General features: G+C 39.0%; 1 protein-coding gene across 1 annotated transcript in view; it reads left to right on the plus strand.

Annotated features, from left to right (window-relative positions):
• LOC143767799 (sialic acid-binding Ig-like lectin 8) overlaps nucleotides 1-23,173 on the plus strand; it is a 109,204-nt gene that overhangs the window by 80,266 nt on the left and 5,765 nt on the right. Inside the window, exons 6-9 of the mRNA XM_077256319.1 lie at nucleotides 7,100-7,129; nucleotides 8,919-9,173; nucleotides 9,835-9,911; nucleotides 13,762-13,890. Coding sequence (XP_077112434.1) covers nucleotides 7,100-7,129; nucleotides 8,919-9,173; nucleotides 9,835-9,911; nucleotides 13,762-13,890 — 491 coding nt within the window. The remainder of the gene's footprint in view (nucleotides 1-7,099; nucleotides 7,130-8,918; nucleotides 9,174-9,834; nucleotides 9,912-13,761; nucleotides 13,891-23,173) is intronic.

Below are 23,173 nucleotides of genomic sequence, written 5' to 3' on the forward strand. Positions count from 1 at the left end.
ATTTCAGCGTGTCCTGGGTTGTGTTAGGTGTGATAACGCCCCACCCTGTACAGATAACGTCCATGCAAAGCGCAGTCAGCTAACCACAACCACACGGCTTAACACTTTGCATTGTTTGCTAATTCTCATCATTGCATGATAGTATAATTCTCTTCTTATCATTGCATGATAGTATATACGGGTGTGTCAAGCTGTACAATCTGCAGATTCTGCTCTTGCAGGATCTTCCAGTGATTTTGACAATGTACTACCTCTAAAGAAACGCTCAGTGTCGCGGCGCCGCGTAAGTAAAAAACAGCCTGTTGCTGAACATTCATCTTACATGGGGAGCCCTCTGTGGAATGATGAACACATCAAAATCTTTATTGCCATGTCTGCTCAGTACGTCCATATCAAACTCGCACAGATCAAACTAAAATCTTTCTGTGATACGTATGAAAGACTGATAAATGCCTGTCCAACTCCTGACATTATCGCTGAACTATATGCTTTTAAACTAAATCATGCATGTGTACATACACTCCACCTGTGAATTTAAATAAATCTAAGTCCACATGACTAAGCTTGGTTGGCTATTGGTTGAAAAATTAACTAATAATGAAATGTCATAGATCGTTCAGACGTTTTACAGCATTTCTATCATCATCAAAGGCCGCCCCGCAATTTCAACGCGCATATACATACAGACCATTTTAGATTTGTAAATTTGAAACAAATAATTCTGCAAAAACACAGAATAAACATAATATGCTCGTAAAATGCGTGTGATGTGTTATAAAACTCATATAAAAATGAGAATGTGTTATAAATCTCGTATAAAATGAGAATTACAGTATCAAATAATGATGCAAAACACAAAATACACATAATATACCCGTGAGAATGTGTTATAAATCTCATATAAAAATGAGTGTGTTATAAATCTCATATAAAATGAGAATTACAGTATCAAATAATGATGCAAAACACAAAATATACATAATATCCCCGTGAGAATGTGTTATAAAACTCATATAAAAATGAGAATGTGTTATAAATCTCATATAAAATGAGAATTACAGTATCAAATAATGATGCAAAACACAAAATATACATAATATACCCGTGAGAATGTGCTATAAATCTCATATAAAAATGAGTGTGTTATAAATCTCATATAAAATGAGAATTACAGTATCAAATAATGATGCAAAACACAAAATATACATAATATCCCCGTGAGAATGTGTTATAAAACTCATATAAAAATGAGAATGTGTTATAAATCTCATATAAAATGAGAATTACAGTATCAAATAATGATGCAAAACACAAAATATACATAATATCCCCATGAGAATGTGTTATAAAACTCATATAAAAATGAGAATGTGTTATAAATCTCGTATAAAATGAGAATTACAGTATCAGATAATGATGCAAAACACAAAATATACATAATATACCCGTGAGAATGTGTTATAAATCTCATATAAAAATGAGAATGTGTTATAAATCTCATATAAAATGAGAATTACAGTATCAAATAATGGTGCAAAACACAAAATATACATAATATACCCGTGAGATTATCACACCTAACACAACCCTTTATCTGTACAGGGTGGGGGCGTTATCACACCTAACACAGCCCAGGACACGCTGAAAAATTATGCTGCCGGGGCTTTCATTCTAAATATGCAGCGGTCAGCGATTACAGAAGCTATGAGTTTTAAAAGCCTTTATTAAAGTATGTATCAGACTGTAATGTTAGCTGTATGATAGTGTAATTCTCATATAATGCCCAGTGTTAGAGTGATGTGGCAATGAGATATTACAGAAGCCACAAACAACTGTTTGTGTTAATCTCACAGCTCTTGCAGGGCTACAGCTGTTTGTAGTTAAGTAAGGAATAGATAAGGGCTCTGTGTAAATGAGATAATGTGCCCATATAGTGAGGCTGTTGTTATAAAAGAAACACGACATACCACTGGAAAATAAACACAGTGCCCCTGATTACAGAATGCAATCGCTGTATCAAATTAACAATATCAAAATCTAATATAAAAACAATACTGGGATAACAATCCCTGGATCCAATTAACAATTCAAACTGTATCAAAAGCTGATAGCCAGACAAGGAGGGACAGCTGGCTGACAGGGCGGGGAGGGGTTACACCCTTTTGATACATCTTGATAGGGGCGGGGCACCTGTCAGATTGAGTTTGACGAATGGACCCGATTATACACTTCTTGGATAACTTCATCAAATTTACCCAGGAATTTCAGTTTATCACAAATCTAAAGTACTCCAAAGCCTCCAATTGCCCCTAAAAAAGCGTGTAACACCCTGAGGTCTTCTAAGACTTTAATTAATCCCTTTCAAGTTTTTTAACATAAACACTGCCTTTGTATTATCCAGCTGACCTCAACATATATGCCCGGGGGTTACTAGGCTGCCAGTGGAGAGAAACAGCTTGTTTAATAAATTACACACTGCGCTAAAGACTTTTTATGCAATAATATAAATAAGGTCCAAAAATTATCCAATGTTTTGTCTTCAAGGAAATTGTGCTATTGATGCCTCTAAGTCAAGGATAACAAATGAAATGTATTATGTAGGGGTCTACCTGAATAGTTTAAAGCCTGTACTCCACCCCAAACTTGGTTGAATCATGCATATTGTAAATGATGAATTTAAAGCAGGTGCTTTAACTACCTACCATTCAGGTGTCACTGTCTGCCCTATCAACATTATATGTTGCTTTCTGTGACTACTGTGGTGATTAAATAACAGGAATTTTAGACGTATTAACAGGAAATAACTATATATATAGGCTCTGCATAATATTATCAGTCACTGGTTTATGTTGCTCAAACAGATGCTCAAACATATAGAGTGTTGAATTTCACTATGTTGCAATGTCGCAAATTAGGCAGTTCTCAATCACACTGCTCTATGTCTGTAATCTTTGAGCATGTTCTTTGCCAGATATCAACAGCTTAACTGCCCACATTCTCCTTGTCATGATAACCACCTTTGTAAAACAGTTATATTTGTTAATTTTTTCTTGTATTTTTAAGCTGAGGATGTGCACTACGTAGAGAGAATGTGTTTTTTTGCCCAAACTCAGTACTGCCATGATTTATCTGGCATTGTCGCTTAGTAAGTATACCAATTGTGCTTGATGGGAAGCCATTCATCTTTACATTTACTGCTCAATGTAGAAAAGCAACTCCTCTTCCATATAGCTTTTGTCACTCCTGTTCATAAGCTGTAAAGACAGCTTGGCAGTGCTGTAGTTTACAAGAATGACTGAAGGTAGGAAATAAGTGCTGCATGGGGTTGGAACCAGACCTATTGCCCAACCTTAGAGGTGCCAGCCTGATTTTTTGCTTGCGCTGGTCCATCATCACCATTCAAATCATTAAGTCAGTGCACCATGAAAGATGTACACTGTCTCTAGCTGTAGTTGCTGCTGTCAGTTAAAACATGTTGATGGTTAAGAGCACCTTGCCACACAAATTAAATTCCAACTAGCGGCACTTGGTATCCACCATATGAAAGTGTAAAGTGGGGAAATAACAGCAGCTAGTTATCCTCCATTGAGACAACACACAGGCTATTTTTTTGCAAACGGAAGTAAAATCTACCTGTTATGGGAATGGCTGTGGAGCACTTGGGATTTGAGTTTCCACACAAATGCACTAATGGACTCATATTGGCTTATTGATGTTTCCCAGTCACACATTTGGATAAATGATGATGCAATGGAGGGAGAGTATGGAAAGTAGTAGATGATAATTATGGTGGACATGACTACAACTAGGTAGTACTTGATGATTGCAAGGAGAATGAAGAGGACAGTTTGAGCCTATATCGTATTGCTGGCAAGTTTGCTTTTTCTATATGAGTAGGTGATGCTGCCATAGTTCTCCTAGTGTCCTCACCCATCCCCTGTAGACTGTGAGCCCTCTCAGGCAGGGTCCTCTCCCTCCTTCTGTACCTGATAGTGCCTTATTTTTACTCATGTTTATTGTATTTGTCTATATTTGCCCCCTTTTCACATGTGAACCCATGGAATAAATGGCGCTATTAAAATATATAATAATAATAAAGTAATAATAATAATTAGTGCCGGGTACTCCATGGCTTAAATTTTGGCTGCTAAACCCACTTATTAGTTTCTTTTGAAAACATAGAAAATAATTCTCACACCTGAGATGCCTGCGTATAGTTAACATCACCATTACATCCATGACCAGAGCTTTCAGAAACTTTTAAGGCTAACCCACCAACAGCAGCTACAGATTCACATGCTCCTGAGCTGATTATAGTAGAGGCAGAACTTTGTCAGAGGACGTTTAGTATGAATGTTGGCTCTGCTCTTTATCGCCAATACCACCACCATTATCCTCTGATTGCATCACTTTGTCAACCCAATCTGGTTCTAGGCTCATGTCCACCTTACAATCAATATCATTATCATCATCCCCAGCTTACAATTCCCCCAAAGAGGAAAATAGTTTGAGCACTTTGCCCTTCTCCTGATTCCCAACTTTAGATTTTTTTCAGACTCTACGTGCAACTACTACCACTTCCAAACTTGTAGGTGCCCCTTCCACAATGGCTGCCAGTTTCACAGCTACTAAAACCAACAAAGCAACTAGGTATTTAATTCATGGCCTCCACCCCATCTCCTCCACTGACTGTTCTAATTCAACACAACTGGAACAAGTTGTAAAATATCTTCATTAGCACCAAAAATATTGTGACTTAGAGGACTAGGGGCAAATAATACAGACATGCCATTGACAAAATTAAAAGTTTGTAATGTAAAAAATTAGCTTTTATACCAGGGAAGGAGGAAGAATATGCAGAACACTGACTCAAACTGATTGCATCATAGTTAGTGATGGGCGAACCCGAACAGTAAAGTCCATGGTCCATACCAAACACCTAGTGACCATAGTACTCTCATCAGTCAATGCCTGTGACCGGCGGTAACTTTTTTACCGCTGGTCAGAGCTGCTGACTCACACGTTGTCTTCTGACATCGTGAGAACCACTGTGCTCTGACTGGTGTTAACGATTTTACCTCCCACCAGAGCCGGTGTTTCCTGCACTATCACGCAGAGGGAAACGATGGATGTTTGGACCCTCTAGTCACCTGAATGGGATCCGGGTTCGGGTTTACGTTTTGGTACCATTTTGGTGTTCAAACTGAACTTTTTAAAAGTGTTCAGCTGAACCCTCTGGACCCAAACATCTATGGCTTCACTCATCTCTAATCACAGTCAATGGTAACATCACCCTGCTGTGACCTAGACTACTGAAGTGCCGTAAGTCCATATTGTTCTCCAATTCCTCTCTATTAAAATGCTTACAGGCAAAGAAGGACAATCGTGACCTGTAAGTGGTAGTCCAACTTGTCTACTTAATGACTTGTGTCAGTGGCCTCACCCTGCTGCTGCTACTTGAAGTTCCCGCATTCTTATTGCCAGATATGTTTTTTTGTATTTTTTTACCTTCCCCTGTCCATTGTTACTGCCACATTCTCATTCATCATATTATTTTCTTCTATACTTCTTTTTCTTTCTTCTTTCAATCACAATTCCTCCTTCCAAAAAGAGGGACCAAAAAATTCTAAGTAAACATAAAAAAAATGGCGCCAAGGCCAAAACAACCATGGAAGTGTCGTCGAGACATGGAGAGACCGGTGGCACCTCTCGGAGAGCGATGCACTCTTGAACGACATGACTTCAGAATGCGTATCAAAGTCTAGGCAACAAAGAGTGAAGTTGAGACCAGTGCAGCAGCAGAGCGGGCAGAACTGGAGCCAGAGAAGGGATAGTGGGGAGCTGTAAGGGGGTTAGTGAGGGGCTATGATAGTATTTTTTTTACTGCATCTTAGTCCCTTGCAGGCCCATCCATTTACCGTATATACTCGAGTATAAGCCGACCCGAGTATAAGCCGACCCCCCTAATTTTGCCACAAAAAACTGGGAAAACTTATTGACTCGAGTATAAGCCTAGGGTGGAAAATGCAGCAGCTACCGGTGAATTTAAAAAATAAAAATAGATGCTCCATACTGTTCATTATGGCCCCATAGCTGTGCCATATAGTGCTCTGCACCGTTCATTATTGCCCCATAGCTGTGCCATATAGTGCTCTGCACCGTTCATTATTGCCCCATAGCTGTACCATAGAAAGCTGTGCCATATAGTGCTCTGCACCGTTCATTATTGCCCAATAGATGTACCATAGAAAGCTGTGCCATTGCTGCTGCTGCAATAAAAAAAAAAAGACATACTCACCTCTCTTGCTTGCAGCTCCTCAGCGTCCAGTCCCGGCGTCTCTCCGCACTGACTGATCAGGCAGAGGGCGGCGCGCACACTATATGCGTCATCGCGCCCTCTGACCTGCACAGTCAGTGCGGAGAGATGCCGGGAAGATGGAGCGGCGCAAAGCGTGTGGAACGCGGATAGGTGAATATGTAATACTTACATGCTCCCGGCGTCCCGCTCCTTCCCCCGGACAGCTGGTCTTCGGTGCCGCAGCCTCTTCCTCTATCAGCGGTCATCGTTACCGCTCATTAGAGAAATGAATATGCGGCTCCACCCCTATGGGAGTGGAGTCCATATTCATTTCTCTAATGAGCGGTCCCACAGAGGCGCCAGGAGCCCCGGAAGCAGGTGAGTATGCCTCAGCACCCACTTCCCCTCACCCGCCGACCCTGCCGCCGACCGTGACTCGAGTATAAGCCGAGAGGGGCACTTTCAGCCCAAAAATTTGGGCTGAAAATCTCGGCTTATACTCGAGTATATACGGTAATATGCTTTCTGATGAAGACTTCAAAAAATAACAAAAAGCATTTTTCTGTGCCAATCCGGTCTCATTCTTTTTAAGCCAGGTAAATAATAAAAAAATATAAGAGTAGCGACAGGCTGCAAGAAGCCATATTGGTACGGTGTATATGTACAAAAAATGAAGCAAATAAAACAGCTGTAAAATCAGTACTGCATGGGACATGCACGCTTTCCATTATTATATTGTAACACGCAGTTAATAAAGTTTATAAACATCTTTGTTAAATACTTTTTGTTTATTTCTTTCAGATTCTCCATCTATAATTATTACTACTGAAGGTAAATGAATGTTGACATAGCCTATAAAGTCTACCATTATCTGTCTAGATAAGTAGGTATTTATAGAGATAGATAATATATAGATAGATAGATAATAGATAGATAGATAGATAGATAGATAGATAGATAGATTAGATAGATAGATATTAGATAGATATATAATAGATGCATAATAGATAGATATATAGATAATAGATAGATATATGGATAATATATAGATAGATAATAGATAGATACATATGAGATAGATAGATAGATAGATAGATAGATAGATAGATAGATAGATAGATAGATAGATAGATAGATAGATAGATACAGTAGAAACAGTTGTGTGAAAAAGTGTTTGGCCACTTCCTGATTTCCTATTCCTTTGCATGTTTGTCGCACTTAAAAGTTTCAGATCAAGAAACAAATGTAATTATTAGGCAAAGATCACAAAAGTAATCACAAAATGCAGCTTTTAAATGAAGATCTTTATTATTCTCCTTCAGGATATTTTTATAGACAACAGAATTCATGGTTCCATTTACCACAACAAGTCTTCCAGGTCCTGAAGCAGCAAAACAACCCCAGACCATCACACTACCACCACCATATTTTACTGTTGGTATGATTTTCCTTTTCTGAAATGTTGTGTTACTTCTACGCTAGATCTAATGGGACATACACCTTCCAAAAAGATCAACTTTTGTCTCATCAGTCCACAGAATATTCTCCCAAAAGCCTTGGGGATCACCAATATGTTTGCTGGCAAAACTGAGACGAGCCTTTATGTTCTTATTGCTCAGTAGTGGTTTTCATCTTGGCACTCTGCCATGTAGGCCAGTTTTGCCCAGTCTCTATCTTATGGTGAAGTCATGAACACTGACCTTAACTTGAGCAAGAGAGGCCTACAGTTTTTTGAATATTGGTATTGGGTCTTTTGTGACCTCTGTGATGAGTCATCAATGCGCTCTTGAGATAATTTTAGTCAGTTGGCTACCCCTGGGAAGGTTCACCACTGTTCCATGCCATCCATTTATGGATAATGGCTCTCACTGTGTTTCACTGGAACCCCAAAGCTTTAGAAATGGCTTTATAACCTTTATAACCTTTTCCAGACTGATAGATCTCAATTACCTGTACTTTGTTTCTAATTTGTTCCAGAATTCCTTTGGACTGCAGCATGATGTCTAGCTTTTGAGGATCTTTTAGTCTACTTCACTTTGACAGGCAGGTCCTATTTAAGAGATTTCTTGATTGGAAACAGATGTGGCAGTAATCAGGCCTGCGTGTAGCTGGCAACTTCGAACTCAGCTTCCTAAAGATATGATTAGCCACAGTTTATTTATGTTTTAGGGCAGGGGGGTCAATCACTTTTTCACAGAGAACAGTGTAGTTTGGGTTTCTTTTTTCCTTAATAATAAAGACTTTCATTTCAAAATTGCATTTTGTATTTATTTGTCTCAGTCTAATATCTTAATTTGTTTTGTGCTGTGAAACATTTAAGTGTTACTAACATGCAAAAGAATCAGGAAGAGGCAAACAATTTTTCACACAGGACCCTGTTGGTTTGGATTTCTTTTTCCCTTAATAATAAAGACCTTCATTTATAAACTGCATTTTGTGATTACTTGTGTTTTCTTTCTCTAATATTTAAATGTGTTTGGTGATTGAAACATTTAAGTATGACAAACATGCAAAAGAATAGGAAATCAGGAAGGGGCAAACACTTTTTCACGCAACTGTAGATCGGTAATAGAAAATAGATAGACTTTATACAACTCATCCTTTCATGTCCCTCTCTTAGGTGTTGATATCAATGATACAACCTCATTGATTGTGGAGGACGGAGATTCTGTAACTCTTCGGTGCATTGCAGACAGTAACCCGAATGCTTCCGTCACTTGGTATAAAGAAGACATGGTTGTTCATCGCAACATAAGTAATCAGACTATCACCATTCAACTCATCAACATTATCGAAAGTGATTCTGGCAGATATCAATGTTCCGCAATGAATGAACATGGGGTCACAAATAGAAGCATTCAAATCATATATCGAAGTAAGTAGAAAACATTCTTCCTGTGTTATGAGCGGTCTTCTTGTTTAACAGATATAGGAAAAGAAAAGATGACTAATGAATTGAACTTTTCACCTTTTCATTATGTGCAGTGCAATAAACCTCAGGGGTGCTTGAAAGTTTGACAAAAAGTCAGAATTTTTCATATTTCGACATAAATTTGTACAAAATAAAATCAGATTTTTAGACAAGCACTAAAAATAAAAAGAAGCGAATCAAACAAATGATTCAAAAATATTAAATTGTGTAATTTTTTAAAATTAGGAACATAGATACAATATCACATGTCTATGAGTAGCAAAAGGAGGTGAAGTTTTGATCCTAGTGTCTGGGGTGGCCTTGTGTAGCAACAACTTCATCTAAAAGTTTCCAGTGATTGTTGATTAGTTCTGCACATCGGCTTGTAGGAGTTCTAGCCAATTAATTCTTATGAAGAAAGCTGTGATATTGTTTGGTTTCTTTCATTAACTGTTTGCTTCAGGTCTTTCCAAAATATTTGTATAGGATTAAAATCCATTTTATCCTTTTGTATGTAACTTTCCTTTTGCAGAATGACTTGTGGATTTTGGTTGTTGTCTTGCCGTATGAGCCGCGTTCTCTTGAGATTCAGGTCTTGAACAGATGTCCTGACATCTTCTTTTAGAATTCATTGTTCCATCGCTGATTTCAGCCATGATGCTACCAATGCCATGTGTTACAGATTTAGGAGGTGTTTATGCTGTAATGCCATGTTTTTCTTTCTCAATATTGTTTCTCATTTAAACCAAAAAGCTTTATTTTGGTCTCATTTGTTCTAGTAGCCTTCTGGCTTGTCCAGGTGAACTTTAGCAAACTGCAGATAACCAGCAATGCTCTTGTTGAAGAACAGTAGCTTTCTCCTTGCACACCATTGTTTTTCAGTGTCCTCCTGATGGTGGACTCATGTACCTTAGCTAACATGAGAGAGGCCTTTAGTTTCTTAGAGGTTTCCATGGGCTTCTTTGTGTCCTCAAAGACTATTATAGGCCTAAGTATTGGAGTGATCCTCATGGGTCAACCACTCCTGCGGAAGATAATATTGGTTTTGATGTTCCTCCATTTGTACACAATCTGCCTGACTATTATTGAGTAAATTGTGAGTTACAAATTTTTGAGATAATTTTGTAATCTGAAGAGAATCAACAGTTGCATCAACGAAAGTTCTCAGAAATCCACTTTGTTTGTTAATGCCATGGTTCACTTCCCAAAACATGTGTTGTGAAATTCAGGCTTTGATAGACTCATATTCTTTAAATAAAACAAGTCACCCACTTACATCTGATTGTCATCACATTAATCAAAATCTCCACCCTCTAATTTCATCTTCAAATTATGGGGTTATCCAGACAAAATCGATAAGTCTGCTATTACTCTGTGTGACAGCAGACTTATGAAATCCACCTGAGTGCACGGTTTTGTGCAGATATTCCCTGTTTTTCAGACCCGGAACCCGAGGGTATGTACGAGTTATACGTACTTCCGGCCAGTGGGTGTTGCCTCGCTCCACGCACTTGTATAAAGCCGAGGCCGGGCCCCAACTAGTGGAAGGCCAGTGGGCATGTCCAACTAAAGGGTGCAGCCATGCTCCATACAAGTGTATGGTGAGCAAGGCCTCGCCCATTGGCCAGGAGTATGTATAACTCATACATACCCTCCGGACCCGGGTCTGAAACTGGCGAATCCCCACAGCTCACAGTGCGTGTGCTGGGGGGATCTTTAAGCCTGCAGTCATACAAAATGACTGCAGACTTATTGTTTTTAACTGGATAACCCCTTTAACTCTGACTCATAAAACCTCACATACTTTTCTTATTCACAGATACGTGATAATGGATCATCTTCCTTATTTAGAAATTACAAAGTCTAATGTTTTTAACTCATTCTTTTGATTTTGTTCTCTTTATCGACTTTTGTGAAAATCTAATGTAACTTTAGGTCAAAATTATGCAGAACTATGGAAATTTCTGGAAAGCAGAGCTCAATTGAAATTGAGTTAACTTTTTTTAAGGAATTAGCTGAAACCAACAAATTCAAACACTATGTGATTCTTTTATGCAAAAGGCCAAAAATGGCTAATGCCATTTTTACATAGTAACATAGTTATTAAGGTTGAAGGAAGACTTTAAGTCCATCTAGTTCAACCCATAGACTAACCTAACATGCCCTAACATGTTGATGCAGAGGAAGGCAAAAAAAACCCGTGTGGCAAAGAGTAAGCTCCACATTGGGGAAAAAAATTCCTTCCCGACTCCACATACGGCAGGCAGACTAGTTCCCTGGATCAACGCCCTATCAAGGAATCTAGTGTATATACCCTGTAACATTATACTTTTCAAGAAAGGCATCCAGTCCCCTCTTAAATTTAAGTAATGAATCACTCATTACAACATCATACGGCAGAGAGTTCCATAGTCTCACTGCTCTTACAGTAAAGAACCCGCATCTGTTATTATGCTTAAACCTTCTTTCCTCCAGATGTAGAGGATGCCCCCTTGTCCCTGTCTCAGGTCTATGATTAAAAAGATAATCAGAAAGGTCTTTGTACTGTCCCCTCATATACTTATACATTAACATAAGATCACCCCTTAGCCTTTGTTTTTCCAAACTAAATAGCCCCAAGTGTAATAATCTATCGTGGTATTGCAGACCCCCCAGTCCTCTAATAACCTTGGTCGCTCTTCTCTGCACCCGCTTCAGTTCAGCTACGTCTTTCTTATACACCGGAGACCAGAACTGTACACAGTATTCTAAGTGTGGTCGAACTAGTGACTTGTATAGAGGTAAAATTATGTTCTCCTCATGAGCATCTATGCCTCTTTTAATGCATCCCATTATTTTATTTGCCTTTGTAGCAGCTGCCTGACACTGGCCACTAAATGTGAGTTTGTCATCCACCCATACTCCCAGGTCTTTTTCATTGACTGTTTTTCCCAGAGTTTTAGAATTAAGCACATAGTTATATAGTTATACATCTTATTACTTCTACCCAAGTACATGACCTTACATTTATCCCCATTAAAGCTCATTTGCCATTTATCAGCCCAAGCTTCTAGTTTACATAAATCATCCTGTAATATAAAATTGTCCTCCTCTGTATTGATTACCCTGCAGAGTTTAGTGTCATCTGCAAATATTGAAATTCTGCTCTGTATGCCCCCTACAAGGTCGTTAATAAATATGTTAAAAAGAAGAGGGCCTAATACTGACCCCTGTGGTACCCCACTGCTAACCGTGGCCCAGTCCGAGTGTGCTCCATTAATAACCACCCTTTTTTTCCTATCCCTGAGCCAGTTCTTAGCCCACTTACACATATTTTCCCCTATCCCATTATTCTCATTTTATGTATCAACCTTTTGTGTGGCACCGTATCAAAAGCTTTTGAAAAGTCCATATACACTACATCCACTGGGCTCCCTTGGTCCAGTCCGAAACTTTCCTCTTCATAGAAATTGATCAGATTAGTCTGACAGGAACGGTCCCTAGTAAACCTGTGCTGATACTGGGTCACGAGGTTATTCCTCTTCAGATACTCCAGTATAGCATCCCTTAGAAAGCCCTCCAGGATTTTACCCACAGTAGAGGTTAAGCTTACTTGCCTATAATTACCGAGTTCAGCTTTTGTCCCTTTTTTGAATATTGGCACCAAATTTGCTATACACCAGTCCTGTGGTACAGACCCTGCTACTATGGAGTCTTTAAATATTAAAATAATGGTCTATCAGTGACTGTACTTAATTCCTGCAGTACTCGGGGGTGGATCCCATTTGGGCCCGAGGATTTGTCAATTTTAGTGATTTTTAGACGCCGCCGTACTTCCTGCAGAAGATTGTAACAGACAGAGAAGAATCACATGAATTTGGGTGGGATTCCCCAAAATAATTTGCATCAATTGGATTACTCATTAATCAGGAGGATCTATCATAGCCTGTATAAAAGCTGAGGAAGGGAATGCAGCAGCCATTTAGTGGTTTAACTGGGTATTAAAAAAAAGTATTTATTTTTTATATATATATTTTGGATATTGATAAAAAGTTAAAATTTCTAAATAAAAAAATGATTTGATAAAATGTAATGTAAGATATAATGAATGTTACATGAGTCTTCTCTGTTATAGATAGCTGATCAAATAAAAACTAAACAAGAAAAAGAGTAATATTTAGTTTTTTCTTTTCAGGTGCAAAATCGCAAAATAGCCCTGCGATTGCGGGTGCAGTAAGCGGAGTAATTTTGCTTTTGCTGATAATATTAATAGGAGTTTTACTATATATGTCATTCAGAAAGTAAGTGACTAATGCTTGCATCCAAACCCATAATAAAATGTATATATTAGGTGGTGAAGCTTTTTCTGCTAAGAAAAGATATTGGTGGGTCATTTTGAAAAAAAAATGTGATGTCTCAGCCATTATTTTTACAAATTTTTTGATCTATGGCAAAAGTCAATGAAAAACACCAAGTTTAAGCAATAACGCATCATCAAAAGTGCAAATTAATGTAACAATGTTTACCTTTTTATTACAAATTATTTTTTCTGTATTTGTTTTCCATCTTTCAGGTATATATAATTACTCATATACAGTATTTCCCTTCCAGGAAAAGAAAACAAAATGCTGACGAGAACCGGAAAAACACAAGTGCAAATCATGCAAATGATACATACAGCTATGCAGAATTTACTAAACCAGTAAGTAACTGACAAAACAAGTGCTGCACCTTATGCACTGCTCCGTATGTACAAGAATATAACTACTATATACTGTCCCTATGTACAAGAATATAACTACTATAATACTGCTCCTATATACAAGAATATAACTACCATAATACTGCCCCTATGTACAAGAATATAACTACTATAATAATGCTCCTATATACAATGAAAAAAATACTATAATACTGCCCCTATGTGCAAGAATATAACTATTATAATACTGCCCCTATGTACAAGAATATAACAGCTATAATACTGCCCCTATGTACAAGAATATAACTACTATAACACTGCCCCCTATGTACAAGAATATAACTACTATAATACTGCCTCTATGTACAAGAATATAATTACTATAATACTGTCCCTATGTGCAAGAATATAGCTACTATAATACTGCTCCTATATACAAGAACATAACTACTATAATACTGCCCCTATGCAAGAATATAACTAATATAATACTGCCTCCTATGTACAAGAATATAGCTACTATAATACTGCCCCTATGTACAAGAATATAACTGCTATAATACTGCTCCTTTGTACAAGAATATAACTACTATAATACTGCTCCCTATATACAAGAATATAACTACAATAATACTGCTCTTATGTACAGCAATATAACTACTATAATACTGCTCCTATGTACAGGAATATAACTGCTATAATACTGCCCCTATGTACAAGAATATAACTACTATAATACTGCCTCCTATGTATACGAATATAACTACTATAATACTGCCCCCATATACAAGAATATAACTACTATAATACTGCCCCTATACAAGAATATAACTACTATAATACTGCCCCCATATACAGGAATATAACTACTATAATACTGCTCCTATGTACAGGAATATAACTGCTATAATACTGCCCCTATGTACAAGAATATAACCACTATAATACTGTCCCCTATGTACAAGAATATAACTACTATAATACTGCTCCCATGTACAAGAATATAACTGCTATAATACTGCCCCTATGTACAAGAATATAACTACTATAACACTGCCCCTATGTACAAGAATATAACTACTATAATACTGCCCCTATGTACAAGAATATAGCTACTATAATACTGCCCTTATGTACAAGAATATAACTGCTATAATACTGCCTCCTACATACAAGAATATAACTACTATAGTACTGCCCCTATGTACAAGAATATAACTACTATAATACTGCCCCATGCAAGAATATAACTACTATAATACTGCCTCCTATGTACAAGAATATAGCTACTATAATGCTGCCCCTATGTACAAGAATATAACTACTATAATACTGCTCCTTTGTACAAGAGTATAACTACTGTAATACTGTCCCCTATGTACAAGAATATAACTACTATAATACTGCTCCTATGTACAAGAATATAACTACTATAATACTGATCCCTATATACAAGAATATAACTAATATAATACTGCTCCTATGTACAAGAATATAACTACTATAATACTGCTCTTATGTACAAAAATATAACTGCTATAATACTGCCTCCTACATACAAGAATATAACTACTATAGTACTGCCACTATGTACAAGAATATTGCTACTATATTACTGCCCCTATGTACAAGAATATAACTACTATAATACTGCTCCTATGTACAAGAATATAACTGCTATAATACTGCCCCTATGTACAAGAATATAACTACTATAATACTGCCCCATGTACAAGAATATAACTACTATAACACTGCCCCTATGTGCAAGAATATAACTACTATAATACTGCCCCTATGTACAAGAATATAGCTACTATAATACTGCCCTTATGTACAAGAATATAACTGCTATAATACTGCCTCCTACATACAAGAATATAACTACTATAGTACTGCCCCTATGTACAAGAATATAACTACTATAATACTGCCCCTATGCAAGAATATAACTAATATAATACTGCCTCCTATGTACAAGAATATTGCTACTATATTACTGCCCCTATGTACAAGAATATAACTACTATAATACTGCTCCTTTGTACAAGAACATAACTACTATAATACTGCTCCCTCTATATAAGAATATAACTACTATAATACTGGTCCTATGTACAAGAATATAACTACTATAATACTGCTTCCTATGTACAAGAATATAACTACTATTATACTGCTCCTATGTACAGGAATATAACTGCTATAATACTGCCCCTATGTACAAGAATATAACTACTATAATACTGTCCCCTATGTACAAAAATATAACTACTATAATACTGCTCCTATGTACAAGAATATAACTGCTATAATACTGCCCCTATGTACAAGAATATAACTACTATAATACTGCCCCTATGTACAAGAATATAACTACTATAGCACTGCCCCTGTGTACAAGAATATAACTACTATAATACTGCCCCTATGTACAAGAATATAGCTACTATAATACTGCCCTTATGTACAAGAATATAACTGCTATAATAATGCCTCCTACATACAAGAATATAACTACTATAGTACTGCCCCTATGTACAAGAATATAACTACTATAATACTGCCCCTATGCAAGAATATAACTAATATAATGCTGCCTCCTATGTACAAGAATATAGCTACTATAATGCTGCCCCTATGTACAAGAATATAACTACTATAATACTGCTCCTTTGTACAAGAGTATAACTACTATAATACTGTCCCCTATGTACAAGAATATAACTACTATAATACTGCTCCTATGTACAAGAATATAACTACTATAATACTGCTCCCTATATACAAGAATATAACTACTATAATACTGCTCCTGTGTACAAGAATATAACTACTATAATACTGATCCCTATATACAAGAATATAACTGCTATAATACTGCTCCTATGTACAAGAATATAACTACTATAATACTGCCCTTATGTACAAAAATATAACTGCTATAATACTGCCTCCTACATACAAGAATTTAACTACTATAATACTGCCCCTATGCACAAGAATATAACTACTATAATACTGCCCCTATGCAAGAATATAACTAATATAATACTGCCTCCTATGTACAAGAATATTGCTACTATATTACTGCCCCTATGTACAAGAATATAACTACTATAATACTGCTCCTTTGTACAAGAATATAACTACTATAATACTGTCCCCTATGTACAAGTATATAACTACTATAATACTGCTCCTATGTACAAGAATATAACTACTATAATACTGCTTCCTATGTACAAGAATATAACTACTATAATACTGCTTCTATGTACAAGAATATAACTACTATAATACTGCCCCATGTACAAGAATATACAGTAACTACTATAATACTGTCCCCTATGTACAAGAATATAACTACTATAATACTGCTCCCTATGTACAAGAATATAACTACTATAATACTGCTCCTATGTACAAGAATATAACTACTATAATACTGCCCCTATGTAAAAGAATATAACTACTATAGTACTGCTCCTTTGTACAAGACTAAAACTACTATAATACTGCCCCATGTACAAGAATATAAACACTATAATACTGCCCCTATGTACAAGAATATAACTACTATTATACTGCTCCCTATGTACAAGAATATAACTACTATAATACTGCTCCTATGTACAAGAATATAACTACTATAATACTGCTCCTATGTACAAGAATATAACTACTATAATACTGCCCCTATGTAAAAGAATATAACTACTATAATACTGCTCCTTTGTACAAGACTAAAACTACTATAATACTGCCCCTATGTACAAGAATATAACTACTATAATACTGCTCCTTTGTACAAGACTAAAACTACTATAAGGCCTCACTCACACAAACACGCCAAGTGTTATCTGAAGTTTTTTGGCATAACACTCTGCCCAATGTTATTCTATGGGGCAGTTTAGGTCAGTAATTATTTTCTCATGCAGTTTCAGTCTGAGATAACAATGTCAGTATGCTACGAGTAATGTTGTGAAATTGGATTTTGGGCTCCCCCGGTGGCCACTGGTGGAATTGAACTGGTGTGCATCATCCTCTCTGTTCACCTGTTTCCATCAGGATATGGGAGTCGCTATTTAGCCTTGCTCCTCTGTCACTTCCATGCCGGTCAACATTGTAATCAGAAGCCTTTCTGTGCATGTTCCTGCTGCTAGACAACTCCCAGCTAAGTTGGACTTTAGTCCTTGTTTGTTTTTGCATTTTGTTCCAGTTCACAGCTGTAGTTTCGTTTCTGTGTCTGGAAAGCTCTTGTGATCTGAAATTGCCACTCTGATGTTATGAGTTAATACTAGAGTCTTAAAGTAATTTCAGGATGGTGTTTTGATAGTGTTTTCAGCTGACCATGAAAGTGCCCTTTCTGTCTTCCTGCTATCTAGTAAGCGGACCTCAATTTTGCTAAACCTATTTTCATACTACGTTTGTCATTTCATCTAAAATCACCGCCAATATTTGTGGGGGCCTCTGTCTGCCTTTCGGGGAAATTTCTCTAGAGGTGAGCCAGGACTATATTTTCCTCTGCCAGGATTAGTTAGTCCTCCGGCCGGCGCTGGGCGTCTAGGGATAAAACGCAGGCTACGCTACCCGGCTACTGTTAGTTGTGCGGCAGGTTTAGTTCATGGTCAGTTTAGTTTCCATCCTTCCAAGAGCTAGTTCTTATGTTTGCTGGGCTATGTTCTCTTGCCATTGAGAACCATAACAGTTTGACCGGCCACCAAAGGGTTAAATTAATTGACAGAGAAAGGAGAGAAAAGAGAAGTCTGCTGAAGATTTTTTTTTTTTTTTTTTTTTTCCTTCAGTTCTGAGTGTGCTTGTAATTGAATCTCTTGCAAGTCTGCCTATATTGCAGCCTTTCTCTCTCTCTCTCCTTCTAATCCTGGAATGGCTCTGTGTTCACCTGTTTAAAATGGATATTCAGAGTTTAGCTGCAGGTTTGAATAATCTCACCACGAAAGTTCAAAATTTACAAGATTTTGTTGTTCATGTTCCTATATCTGAACCTAGAATTCCTTTGCCTGAATTTTTCTCGGGGAATAGATCTTGCTTTCAAAATTTCAAAAATAATTGCAAGTTGTTTTTGTCCCTGAAATCTCGCTCTGCAGGAGATCCTGCTCAGCAGGTCAGGATTGTGATTTCCTTGCTCCGGGGCGACCCTCAGGATTGGGCTTTTGCATTGGCTCCAGGGGATCCTGCGTTGCTCAATCTGGATGCGTTTTTTCTGGCCTTGGGGTTGCTTTATGAGGAACCTCAGTTAGAACTTCAGGCGGAAAAGGCCTTGATGTCCCTATCTCAGGGGCAAGACGAAGCTGAAATATACTGCCAGAAATTCCGTAAATGGGCTGTGCTTACTCAGTGGAATGAGTGCGCCCTGGCGGCGAATTTCAGAGAGGGTCTCTCTGATGCCATTAAGGATGTTATGGTGGGGTTCCCTGTGCCTGCGGGTCTGAATGAGTCCATGACAATGGCTATCCAGATCGATAGGCGTCTGCGGGAGCGCAAACCTGTGCACCATTTGGCGGTGTCTACTGAGAAGACGCCAGAGAATATGCAATGTGATAGAATTCTGTCCAGAAGTGAACGGCAGAATTTTAGACGAAAAAATGGGTTGTGCTTCTATTGCGGTGATTCAACTCATGTTATATCAGCATGCTCTAAGCGTACTAAGAAGCTTGATAAGTCTGTTTCAATTGGCACTTTACAGTCTAAGTTTATTCTATCTGTGACCCTGATTTGTTCTTTATCATCTATTACCGCGGATGCCTATGTCGACTCTGGCGCCGCTTTGAGTCTTATGGATTGGTCCTTGGCCAAACGCTGTGGGTATGATTTGGAGCCTCTTGAAACTCCTATACCCCTGAAGGGGATTGACTCCACCCCATTGGCTAGCAATAAACCACAATACTGGACACAAGTAACTATGCGGATTAATCCGGATCACCAGGAGATTATTCGCTTTCTTGTGCTGTATAACCTACATGATGTGTTGGTGCTTGGATTGCCATGGCTGCAATCTCATAACCCAGTCCTTGACTGGAAAGCTATGTCTGTGTTAAGCTGGGGATGTAAGGGGACGCATGGGGACGTACCTGTGGTTTCCATTTCATCATCTATTCCCTCTGAGATTCCTGAATTCTTGACTGAATATCGTGACGTTTTTGAAGAACCTAAGCTTGGTTCATTACCTCCGCACCGGGAGTGCGATTGTGCCATAGATTTGATTCCGGGTAGTAAATACCCTAAGGGTCGTTTATTTAATCTGTCTGTGCCTGAACATGCTGCTATGCGAGAATATATAAAGGAGTCCTTGGAAAAGGGACATATTCGTCCTTCGTCATCTCCCTTAGGAGCCGGTTTTTTCTTTGTGGCTAAGAAAGATGGCTCTTTGAGGCCGTGCATTGATTATCGGCTTTTGAATAAGATCACGGTTAAATATCAATATCCGTTGCCACTGCTGACTGATTTGTTTGCTCGCATAAAGGGGGCCAAGTGGTTCTCTAAGATAGATCTCCGTGGGGCGTATAATTTGGTGGGAATTAAGCAGGGGGATGAGTGGAAAACCGCATTTAATACGCCCGAGGGCCACTTTGAGTATTTGGTGATGCCTTTTGGTCTTTCAAATGCCCCTTCAGTCTTTCAGTCCTTTATGCATGACATTTTCCGTGATTATTTGGATAAATTTATGATTGTGTATCTGGGACTCTCATGTCCAGCAGGTCAGGAGGGTTTTTCAGGTTTTGCGGTCTAATTCCTTGTGTGTGAAGGGTTCTAAGTGCGTTTTTGGGGTTCAAAAGATTTCCTTTTTGGGATATATTTTTTCCCCCTCTTCCATCGAGATGGATCCTGTCAAGGTTCAGGCTATTTGTGATTGGACACAACCCTCTTCTCTTAAGAGTCTTCAGAAATTTTTGGGCTTTGCTAACTTTTATCGTCGATTTATTGCTGGTTTTTCTGATGTTGTTAAACCATTGACTGATTTGACTAAGAAGGGTGCTGATGTTGCTGATTGGTCCCCTGCTGCTGTGGAGGCCTTTCGGGAGCTTAAGCGCCGCTTTTCTTCCGCCCCTGTGCTGCGTCAGCCTGATGTTGCTCTTCCTTTTCAGGTTGAGGTCGACGCTTCTGAAATCGGAGCTGGGGCGGTTTTGTCGCAGAGAAGTTCCGATTGCTCCGTGATGAGACCTTGTGCTTTTTTCTCACGTAAATTTTCGCCCGCCGAGCGGAATTATGATGTTGGGAATCGGGAGCTTTTGGCCATGAAGTGGGCTTTTGAGGAGTGGCGTCATCGGCTTGAGGGGGCTAGACATCAGGTGGTGGTATTGACTGACCACAAAAATCTAATTTATCTTGAGTCCGCCAGACGCCTGAATCCTAGACAGGCGCGCTGGTCGTTGTTTTTCTCTCGGTTTAATTTTGTGGTGTCCTACCTGCCGGGTTTTAAGAATGTTAAGGCGGATGCCCTTTCTAGGAGTTTTGAGCCTGACTCCCCTGGTAATTCTGAACCTACAGGTATCCTTAAGGATGGAGTGATATTGTCTGCCGTTTCTCCAGACCTGCGGCGGGCCTTGCAGGAGTTTCAGGCGGATAGACCTGATCGTTGCCCACCTGGTAGACTGTTTGTTCCTGATGATTGGACCAGTAAAGTCATTTCTGAGGTTCATTCTTCTGCGTTGGCAGGTCATCCTGGAATCTTTGGTACCAGGGATTTGGTGGCAAGGTCCTTCTGGTGGCCTTCCCTGTCTCGAGATGTGCGAGGCTTCGTGCAGTCTTGTGACGTTTGTGCTCGGGCCAAGCCTTGTTGTTCTCGGGCTAGTGGATTGTTGTTGCCCTTGCCTATCCCGAAGAGGCCCTGGACGCACATCTCGATGGATTTTATTTCGGATCTTCCTGTTTCTCAGAAGATGTCTGTCATCTGGGTGGTGTGTGATCGTTTCTCTAAGATGGTCCATTTGGTTCCCCTGCCTAAGTTGCCTTCTTCTTCCGAGTTGGTTCCTCTGTTTTTTCAAAATGTGGTCCGTTTGCATGGTATTCCGGAGAATATCGTTTCTGACAGAGGTACCCAATTCGTGTCTAGATTTTGGCGAGCATTCTGTGCTAGGATGGGCATAGATTTGTCTTTCTCATCTGCTTTCCATCCTCAGACTAATGGCCAGACCGAGCGGACTAATCAGACCTTGGAGACATATTTGAGGTGTTTTGTGTCTGCAGATCAGGATGATTGGGTTGCTTTTTTGCCTTTAGCGGAGTTTGCCCTCAATAATCGGGCCAGCTCTGCCACCTTGGTGTCTCCCTTTTTCTGTAATTCGGGGTTTCATCCTCGATTTTCTTCTGGTCAGGTGGAATCTTCGGATTGTCCTGGAGTGGATGCTGTGGTGGAGAGGTTGCATCAGATTTGGGGGCAGGTAGTGGACAATTTGAAGTTGTCCCAGGAGAAGACTCAGCGTTTTGCCAACCGCCGGCGTCGGGTTGGTCCTCGGCTTTGTGTTGGGGACTTGGTGTGGTTGTCTTCTCGTTTTGTCCCTATGAGGGTTTCTTCTCCCAAGTTTAAGCCTCGGTTCATCGGCCCGTACAAGATATTGGAGATTCTTAACCCTGTGTCCTTCCGTTTGGACCTCCCTGCATCTTTTTCTATTCATAATGTTTTTCATCGGTCATTATTGCGCAGGTATGAGGTACCGGTTGTGCCTTCCGTTGAGCCTCCTGCTCCGGTGTTGGTTGAGGGCGAGTTGGAGTACGTTGTGGAAAAAATCTTGGACTCCCGTGTTTCCAGACGGAAACTCCAGTATCTGGTCAAATGGAAGGGATACGGTCAGGAGGATAATTCTTGGGTGACTGCCTCTGATGTTCATGCCTCCGATTTGGTCCGTGCCTTTCATAGGGCTCATCCTGATCGCCCTGGTGGTTCTGGTGAGGGTTCGGTGCCCCCTCCTTGAGGGGGGGGTACTGTTGTGAAATTGGATTTTGGGCTCCCCCGGTGGCCACTGGTGGAATTGAACTGGTGTGCATCATCCTCTCTGTTCACCTGTTTCCATCAGGATGTGGGAGTCGCTATTTAGCCTTGCTCCTCTGTCACTTCCATGCCGGTCAACATTGTAATCAGAAGCCTTTCTGTGCATGTTCCTGCTGCTAGACAACTCCCAGCTAAGTTGGACTTTAGTCCTTGTTTGTTTTTGCATTTTGTTCCAGTTCACAGCTGTAGTTTCGTTTCTGTGTCTGGAAAGCTCTTGTGATCTGAAATTGCCACTCTGATGTTATGAGTTAATACTAGAGTCTTAAAGTA

Source organism: Ranitomeya variabilis, chromosome 4 (genome assembly GCF_051348905.1).
Source record: "Ranitomeya variabilis isolate aRanVar5 chromosome 4, aRanVar5.hap1, whole genome shotgun sequence".
Lineage (NCBI taxonomy): Eukaryota > Metazoa > Chordata > Amphibia > Anura > Dendrobatidae > Ranitomeya > Ranitomeya variabilis.